Source organism: Symphalangus syndactylus, chromosome 6 (assembly GCF_028878055.3).
Source record: "Symphalangus syndactylus isolate Jambi chromosome 6, NHGRI_mSymSyn1-v2.1_pri, whole genome shotgun sequence".
NCBI lineage: Eukaryota > Metazoa > Chordata > Mammalia > Primates > Hylobatidae > Symphalangus > Symphalangus syndactylus.
In genome coordinates, this window is record NC_072428.2 from 74,684,383 (window position 1) to 74,694,152 (window position 9,770).

Genomic DNA, 9,770 nt, shown 5'->3' on the forward strand with positions numbered 1-9,770 from the left:
TCTTGGCTCCACCTCCTGAATCGGATCAAAGACTTAAATGTTAGACCTAAAACCGTAAAAACCCTAGAAGAAAACCTCGGCAATACCATTCAGGACATAGGCATGGAAAAGGACTTCATGTCTAAAACAGCAAAAGCAGTGGCAATAAAAGCCAAAATTGACCAATGGGATCTAATTAAAGAGCTCCTGCACAGCAAAAGAAACTATCATCAGAGTGAACAGGCAACCTACAGAATGGGAGAAAATTTTTGCAATCTACTCATCTGACAAAGGGCTAATATCCAGAATCTACAAAGAACTCAAACAAATTTACAAGAAAAAAACTAGCCCATCAAAAAGTGGGCAAAGGAGATGAACAGGCACTTCTCAAAAGATGACATTTATGTATCCTACAGACAAATGAAAAAATGCTCATCAACACTGGCCATCAGAGAAATGCAAATCAAAACCACAATGAGATACCATCTCACACCAGTTAGAATGGCCATCATTAAAAAGTCAGGAAACAACAGGTGCTGAAGAGGATGTGGAGAAATAGGAACACTTTTACACTGTTGTTGGGACTGTAAACTAGTTCAACCATTGTGGAAGACAGTGTGGCAATTCCTCAAGGATCTAGAACTAGAAATACCATTTGACTCAGCCATCCCATTACTGGGTATATACCCAAAGGATTATACATCATGCTGCTATAAAGACACATGCACACGTATGTTTATTGTGGCACTATTCACAATAGCAAAGACTTGGAACCAACCAAAATGTCCAACAGTGACAGGCAGGATTAAGAAAATGTGGCACATGTGCAATGTGAAATACTATGCAGCCATAAAAAATGATGAGTTCATGTCCTTTGTAGGGACAAGGATGAAGCTGGAAACCATCATTCTCAGCAAACTATCACAAGGACAAAAAAATGAACACTGCAAGTTCTCACTTATAGGTGAGAATTGAACAACAGGATCATTTGGACACAGGAAGGGGAACATCACACATCGGGGCCTGTTGTGGGGTGTGGGGAGGGGGAGGGATAGCATTAGGAGATATAACTAATGTAAATGACGAGTTAATGGGTGCAGCACACCAACATGGCACATGTATACATATGGAACAAACCTGCACGTTGTGCACATGTACCCTAGAACTTGAAATATAATAAAAAAATCAAACTTTCCAAAGACATCTCCAGAGAAGACACACTGAATATGAACCTGCTAGGCTTCAGGCACCCAAGAATTACTGCTTACCTAGATATCCACAAATCCTCTAGACATGTGACTATTCATAGCAGATTCTGGTGTGTATCACATTTGTAATGAAGCACTTCATCCTCACTTACTCTAATAAAAATACTTTAAACTTACTTCCCAGGGCACTTTTGTCTGGTCTAAGCAAACATGTAGCTATCTCAGCTTTCTCAGTTATTTTAAATAACATCAATATTTAAAATACCTATAATTAGAGCATTTATAATATATTGGTTTGTGTTATGTCAAGTAATGATAGTTTGTTTTACTGTTGAGACAGACTGTCATTCTGTCACAGGCTGGACTGCAAGGCACCACCATGGCTCACTGCAGCCAGGATCTTCTGGGCATGAGCCATCCTGCTGCACCAGCCTCCTGAGTAGCTGGGACTATAGCATGTGCCATCATGCCAGGCTGATTTCTAAAGGAATGTTTGGTAGACATGAGGTCTCACTATGTTGCCTTCACTGGTCTGGAACTCCCGGCCACAAGCCATTCTCACACCTTGGTCTCCCCAAGTGCTGGGAGTGCCAACGTGCCTGGGCTCTTTTTAATTCTACTACCTTATGCATTATTTGCCATTTTGGGTCTTAAAAGTTATAATTCCACAGTGTTCATGTAATTATGGAACCCATAAAGAGCATACAATTACCAATATATCATATACATGGAAGAGTCTTTTCTTAACTTCAATTTTATTGTTTAAATTGGTGTATGTTTATTATCTTGTTTCTGAGATTCATCAACTTTGTTGCATTCAGTGAGTTATTTATTCTCTGTTTTATAGGATTATTTTGCATATATACACCAAATTTATTTAGCTATTCTACAGTTTAAGAATATTTTGGGTCTGATTTGGAGCTACTATAAAAGTTGATGCAGTGAACAATATTGTGTATGTTGAAGTATATATAGGCGATCAGTTGACTACATTTTAGAATTAGAATATCTAGCCCATAATAAATGCTAATAGTCAGTTTCCCAAAAAGGATTTCCATTTACATCTCTCCAGCCATGAATAAATTTCATTTATTCTGTATCTTTGACAACACACACTATTGTGTGTCTTTAAATTTTGGTATTTTTGTATGGGGGCCTGTGGTACAACTGGTGGATTAATTCTTACTTTTGTAAGACTAATGAAAGTGAACACTTTTTTATATTTGGCTAGTTATTTATGTATCCAATTCTGTAAAGTGTCTGTTCAGATATTTTAGCCAATCTTCTATTGAGTTCACTGTCTTTTATTTATTACAATTTAAGTATTCATCATATACATGCATTACATTTTACTTTATGTATGTTGGGGTAAATATCTTTCTCCACTACTAGTTTGCATAATGTTTTTTGAAACACAGAAGTCATCATTATCAATATAAATGAACTAATTGTTTTAATTAATAATTTGTTCCCTGGTTAAGATATACTTATGAGAATATTGTATAAGGTTCCTCTTCCTTTCAGGATTTGAATCTATCTGGAAATGACTGTGTATGGTTTGAGGTAGGAGTCAATATTTAGTTACGTTTTTTGCAATATTTAATTAATCCAGCATTGGTCTGATCGCCTCGTGTATTTCAATGTAGACGAGCACACTAATAATGAAGGATTAATCATATCTGTGTTGAGAATTGCAAAATAAAGCCCAGCATAGAAGGTCAAATAATATTACCTCAAAGGACAGATTAATACAATGAAACATGATGGATAAGTGTGATATAGTTAGATAAAGAGGGAGAAAAACATTTCCCATTTATCATTGATACTTCACTCCATGTTTTTTGCATGAAGCAAGAGATCTGGACTGTCTTCAATTGATTTTAACTTCATTCAGACATGTCTGTCATCTATTATTTCACTCAGTGACAGTCAGAAATAAAGAAAAAAAAAGAGAATATACTGTATGCCATGATCATGAATAATGATTTTTCAAAAATTATTTAATAAAGGACCAATGCATATACTTTTAGTGTTTTCAGCATATTTAATAGTAACACAATAAATGAGTTTTGATAACATTAGAAGGCAATTCAAGACATAAAAGAGAGCCTATTTGTCCTGTATGTTAAGGCACAAGGAAGAGGACTTCCTCGGATAAGGGGGTTCCCACAGCATGTAAACACATTTCTGATTTGTCTCTGGTCAGAAGTGAATACAGCAAAAGATAGGCCTGAGAGGAGGTGAGAAAGAGCAATTAGGGATGGTGTATATTAGGGAGCTTTGATTAACATCAACAAAGCTCACAGTCTTAGCCTCACAATCCAGGAATAATCCTACTTGGCTGGTAGGTCTTGGGATATATTGCAGCATAAGTGGGGAGGTGGTAAAGAGACTGCATTGAATTTCATTCTTAACACACCCAAAAGGAAAGAGTCCCTCCTCTCCATCTGTCTTCTCATTCTGATGCTTCTCTTTCCAATACATGTTACAGACACCAAAAGCCCAATTCCAGGAGTCCCCCACATGGACCTCCCAGTAATATTTGCCGGAGGTGAAAGTCTGAGCACCCCATGCAAGAAAACTTCTAGGTGTTGCAGTGACATAGGGTACATCTTGATGGTCACATCCAATACACATGCTTCTCAAAATTTCATGTAGAAAGATATGACTGTTGGCCTCTTCATGATGCAGAGTAATATGCACTGCAAAAAAAAAAAAAAGAAAAAGAAAACATGCATAGACATGTGTAAATAAAAAAAAATAATTGTTCTATCAGGAAGTTACTTTACCAGGAAAAGTAAAGTCATAAAGACAGTTTTGCTTGTAACTTCCAGTAAAGTATAGAGATGATTAATATTGTATACAAGACAAACAAAACCCTAACCACAGATATTATATTTTTTTTGAAAACTTACATGTTGAGAGCCAAATGTGAGATCAACTTCTTGCGATCCAATTTTCAAAGTAAAATTTACACATTTTATGCCCTAAATGCTATGCTGCTATCAAGATCATTATTTAGAAATGTTTCTTATTCTTAAAAACTAGTGCTATCATTATGGAAAGAAGGTGAAGATTTTCACTTACTCAAGAACTGCTCTAGGTATCTGGATAAAAATCCATATGTGCACGTTATAAATGATAATTTAAAACAGATCTCTGCAAAATCTTTGACCAGACTCTCTGTGGTCCTCCATGCTAGCTCTGGGCTGAAGCTGGATTTTAGAATTAACATGTAGCTCTTCATATTGCAATTAAACTGAAGTTAATTTCATTTGTAATTGTACTTGTATTCACAAAATGATTTCTTCCTTTTAGCTTTACCCATTAATTCAAATGTTTGCAATATATGAATAATATATACACATTAAAAAAATACAAAATCCCCAAGAATCTCCAGAAAACTATATTCCCGCAAAGAACAGTTCTTAGCAGTTCAAGTGAATACACTAAAGAAATGTACAGTTTTGTATTTACCATTAAATAATTCACCATCCTGAGCATTATTTCCTTTGCTCCTTTTGTAAATTTTCTACCTACTCCTTTTTCCCATTATATAATTGAGTACATATTATGCCAGAAAGTATTTCTTTTTCACTATCTTTCAAACTTCATGCTATAAAACTGACTATAAATACAGACACAGATACCAAACAGTTGCATGGTTATATTGTTCACTTATGTCTTAAAAGAAGTAAAATATTTGATAAAATATGAAATATTACCTATATGATCTTAACAATAATAATATTTACATAAAGTGGGAGTGCTGACTATGGGTGGAGACTTACCTCGGAATTGGTTGAGCCTGTCCATCAGTCCAGTGATGGGCCCTGTACTGAGCTCCGGATTCAGAGGCTGGGGCATGTGCAGCAGCACGGACTCAGTCCTGCAAGGAAAAACCTGCAGTTACAACATCTACAGCCATAAAATGAATAAAAATCACTATTTGTATGTAAAAGACATTTCATGAGAATCTTTTGAAAGCATACATTTGATAATTCAAAAATTATTACTTCCTTTTGCAAATTAATTCTTTACAGTTTCTAAATTTTAAAGCATGGTGGAAAAGTCTAAGTCAGAATTCAATCTGATCCTTCTTTTTTTTTGCCCCAAATGTGTAAGGTTCCTCAGCCTTATGGCTTTGAGAATACTTAGAAATGAAATTCTGAATTCCACTTCTTGGCAGACTCCTCTGACATTTTTGTCTGAAATAGCCGGGTTCTGGGGAGACTGATGCATCCACTGCTTCCTTCTCAAGATAAAGACTGGAAACTTGTTCTAGGCAGGGAGATCTGCCTTTTAGCAAAGAACTTCCCTAGAGACTTATATTTCTAACACTCCACAGTTTTTTTCAATCCATTTTTCAGAACTGTTAACTGATATGTATATATGTATAAAAAACCAAACATCAACACTTTTTCACTGGTAAAATACTTCCTCCTCTTCTTTCCTGCTTCCTCTGGTGACTTTCTCACCATCCACAAAACAAAACTCTTATCCTTCTCCTGTGCAGGCTTTTAAGTAATAAAAGAAAATCGGAGCTGGCCACAGTGGTTCACGCCTGTAATCCCAGCACTTTGGGAGGCCGAGGCGGGTGGATCATGGGGTCAGGAGATAGAGACCATCCTGGCTAACACGGTGAAACCCCGTCTCTACTAAAAATACAAAAAAATTAGCTGGGTGTGGTGGCAGGCGCCTGTAGTCCCGGGTACTCGGGAGGCTGAGGCAGGGGAATGGTGTGAACCTGGGAGGCGGAGCTTGCAGTGAGCTGAGATCGCGCCACTGCACTCCAGCCTGGGCAACAGAGCGAGACACCATCCACCCACCCAAAAAAATCAGGAATAAAATTGTTTGTTTTAGTTCTCTCTTCTTTTATTCATTTATTTTCATTTATTTACTTTGTGGCTTTGTCTTTTAAGGTGTGGGAACGAAAGTAGATGCAAAAAAAGTGGTATCAATATCTTAATTATTTATGCCATGAGTTTAATAGAGCCTGCTTTGATATTCGTGGCATCTTAAATAACATATGCTGAAATCTAGGTACACACTCACCTGTGTAATATGTCTCCAAAAGCCTGAAAAAAAAAAAAGAAGAAGAAGAAAGATTTAGTGCATTTCACAAGATGCATCTTTCACTAAGTTCAGTGTGAGATTTGTACTAAGTTTCTGAAGATATTATTCACCTACCATCTTCTCTTCTGGAAAGCATTTTCTATTTCTTCTGTAATGAAAAACCCAGTCAGTTGTATTGTCATTAATTAACGTCCTGGGAAAGTCTGAGTCTTGAAGACATTCTCTAAACAAGTGAAGGGAGAAGAGGTCCAGAGGGTCTATGCTCTGTGTTAACCACGAAAAACCTACGCAGTCATCTTTAGCTGAACCTGTTACCCAAATGAGTGTACCCCAAAATAATGTTAACACGAACCTAGATTCCTAAAACTTCTGATTTTGCCATGTTTCCAAATTAACCTAAATGTAAATGAATCACTCTTTTATACATGTTTAACAACCCAAAGTTTATTATTGAATTAGATTGGGAATATTTCTTGGGGCTGTTACCTTGACCATTCCATAAAGTTTTGTGGCTGGTGGATAAAGTAGGAGGACTTTTGGCCTGGTGGAATCCCTTGGTGGGGCTATACTCTCCCAAAAAGTAGCATTAGTTATGTGAATGTGTTTTTGGAAACACATCATGGAAATAAAGATAGGGAGATGGATTTCAGCCACGAGGAAAATACTTATACATGTGAATAGTCAAAAACCTGAAACCACATTGTGAGTTTGTACCTGAAGTAGCTCCACATCTGGTTTATGGCACATTTCCTTCAGCTCCTCATACATTTCCCTTAAAATCTCCCTCCTATGAGCCATTTTGGCTTTACTTAAATGAAGTTGATGAAAAATATCTTTCCCCTTCTTTTTCAGCATCTCCAAATTATGTTTTTCTTCTTCATGGTGAAATGCAGGCATCTTCTGATACTCGGCTCTAATTGCTTCTAGCCTTAAATTCACATAATCCTGCAGTGATAATGGGTTAGTCAATAGAGAAATGTACTTATTCCTCTCCTATTAAATCTCACGGATTCTTTTGGCTCTCGAACATCCAATACTTTAAACCTCAGTCTTACCAGTTCTTAGAATCTACAAATTTTGTTCCTTTCCTTTCTTTCTGCATAAGGATCAACATAGCTGTATCTGACCAATTACATTAAATTTATTCAAGATAATGTGTTTTCTAAGAGAGTTGGAAATAAAAAAACACAATTCGAATTTCTCTATTCCAGCCCATGTTTATGGAAAAATAAGAAAAGTTCATGCTTAAGAGTTGGAGTATAGAGCTATAGTTACTAGAAAGGAAACAAATATTTCTATTTCCGAGATATGCAACAAGTTGCTTAAACTCATTGTATATAAAATGACCTTAGACTAACATGTCCAGCTAAATGCGTTTCACCCTGCAAAACCTATCCTAATAAGGCTGCATTTATGATTTGGCCATCTTTGTCTCTCTGAATTCATTTCCTTCCATTCTTTTTCTAAGTCATCCCAATCTGAAACATAGACTTCTTTGTGGTTCCTCAGGCCTCCAAATGTACACAAACTCAAAATTACTGCATATACTGTTCTCTCCAACTAGAATTACAAATATATATATATATATATGTATATATAAATAAATAAAATATATGTATACAAACACACACACATACATATACATATATATATACACACATACTTATATATACACACTCGTTGTCCACATATATATCCACACACACATTTGTGTTCCCCCTCCTCTTGAAAACTTTGTTTCAATTTGAATTTTTCAGTGAGTCTTTTTTCTGACCACCCTATTTAAAACTCAGACACTAATCTCCAGTTTCTGGCATCTATTGTCCTTTTCTACTTCCCTGCTTGATTATTCTCCAACAAAAAACCTACCACACTCAAATACATCATGTATTGCATATATTTGCTTATTGACCACTTGACTCTCTCATTTGGATTGTATCATTTGTGAGGACAAAGGTGCTTCCTTTCTTCTTTACTAGTATATTTTCTAATTTAATATTCAACATAGACTAGGTTCTCATGAAATACTTTTCAACAAACTAATATTAGCTATCATACACTCAAAGTACACACCCACAAAGAGAAAATTATTTTTAATATTTTTCTGAAGTCCTCGGAGTTCTCCTTATATTTAGATACTAGTTCCCACATTTCTGGCATGTTTACATGTCTCCCTCAAGACACAAATCCGTATTTCTCACCACTTTTCTCATCATATGTTATGTATTATTCCACATTAATTAGTTGAGATTCTTAATTTCATGGTTGCCCTAGATTTGTCCTGTCAATTTTTCTGCCTCAAATTATCCATACAATTCCAAATACTACTTGCACACCAGCATTCAGATTAATGCTGACCGACACTCAGAAGTTTCAGTTGAGCATTCCATGACCGCCAAATAACTCTTATGCCCAGCATTTATCCAACCAGCACATATAGATTGCTGTGAGATGGCCCAGTTTCTTGGATCTATTGGTGTATAACTACAGGTTTGTATGAAACAAACCAGCATGCTTTGGGTGACATCAGTGGTTTTCTTAGAAATCTTACCTAACAGGCATACTATTCTATATAAAAATGAGGCCACATTTTCTCAATGTTTTCTCTCACTTTTTTTTTTTTTTTTTTTTACTGAATCCCAGAAACATTACAGTTTGATATCAAGTTCCTATTTTAAGAGTCACCCATTTGCCCACCATAAGTTCCTGGAGAAGGTAGAGTAGTACAGGACTAACCTTCCAGTGTCTGGTTCTGGTGGTTTCCACATTCAGGTTACTGTGATTTTCACAAGCTTTTTCCCATAAAGACTGCATTATCTGTAAAAGCTTCTCCTGCAAAAGAGCCATAAATTGAAGCACCAGTGCAGACCATGACATAGGGAGGGGCCCAGAATTAGAGACAAATAAGCCCCTAGTAAATGGCATTTCCTTTGTTTCCCTTCATGTTTGTCAAAGCCCGGAGGTTGGAAACTAAGAAAGCCCAAACAGAGCTGCTTAAAGGGACTCAGAGTTGGCTTTATCCAATCTCCAAGAAAAGAGACCCACAGGAATTTTATGCATCCTTTAGAGAAATCAATCTTCAGACGCATCACTTACCCGGTGTTCCTCAGCAGCCGACTCAATGGGACAGTGTTTGTGATCCCGGTGCTCCTGAGAGCTGGAGCACAGCAAACAGAGCAGGCTCCTGTCCACTTCACAGAACATCTTCTTTGTCTCCCTGTGAGTGCCATACATTTGCTCCTCAGAGCTCAGGAATAGCCAGAGACTGGCTTTTCTGGCAAGAGAAGCCATCTTCTTCAAATCAATGTTGGTTTTGAGGTTTCTCTGCTGTGTTGACTTTATGCATTCAAAGCACTGAGTAAGAATTGGGATGTCTCGCCAGTTGAGGTAGAAACAGGACCTGCAAAAGCTGTGCCCACAGTCCATGGTGACCGGGTCTATGAAGTAGTTCATGCAGATGGGGCAGGAGAGTTCCCTCTGGAAAACTTTCAATATTCCAGAATTCAT

At 36.8% G+C, this 9,770-nt stretch overlaps 1 protein-coding gene across 1 annotated transcript; it reads right to left on the reverse strand.

Annotated features, from left to right (window-relative positions):
• Positions 1-3,389: 3,389 nt before the first annotated feature.
• LOC129484738 (putative tripartite motif-containing protein 49B) lies at positions 3,390-9,770 on the reverse strand. The gene is made up of 6 exons (XM_055283225.1): positions 9,360-9,770; positions 9,000-9,095; positions 6,978-7,208; positions 6,243-6,265; positions 4,979-5,076; positions 3,390-3,889 (listed from the first exon to the last, which is right to left on the reverse strand). The coding sequence occupies exons 1-6, from the start codon at positions 9,768-9,770 to the stop codon at positions 3,390-3,392; spliced, it is 1,359 nt and encodes a 452-aa protein (XP_055139200.1).

What these genes read in the sequence shown, in the direction of transcription:
- LOC129484738 (XM_055283225.1), bottom strand. Translation starts at nt 9,770, where the DNA reads ATGAATTCTGGAATATTGAAAGTTTTCCAGAGGGAACTCTCCTGCCCC. An exon ending in TTTGGAGACATATTACACAG is followed by an intron (nt 5,077 to 6,242) that starts GTGAGTGTGTAC and finishes TTTTCCTTGCAG; the next exon opens with GACTGAGTCCGTGCTGCTGC. An exon ending in CAGGCTCAACCAATTCCGAG is followed by an intron (nt 3,890 to 4,978) that starts GTAAGTCTCCAC and finishes TTTTTTTTGCAG; the next exon opens with TGCATATTACTCTGCATCAT.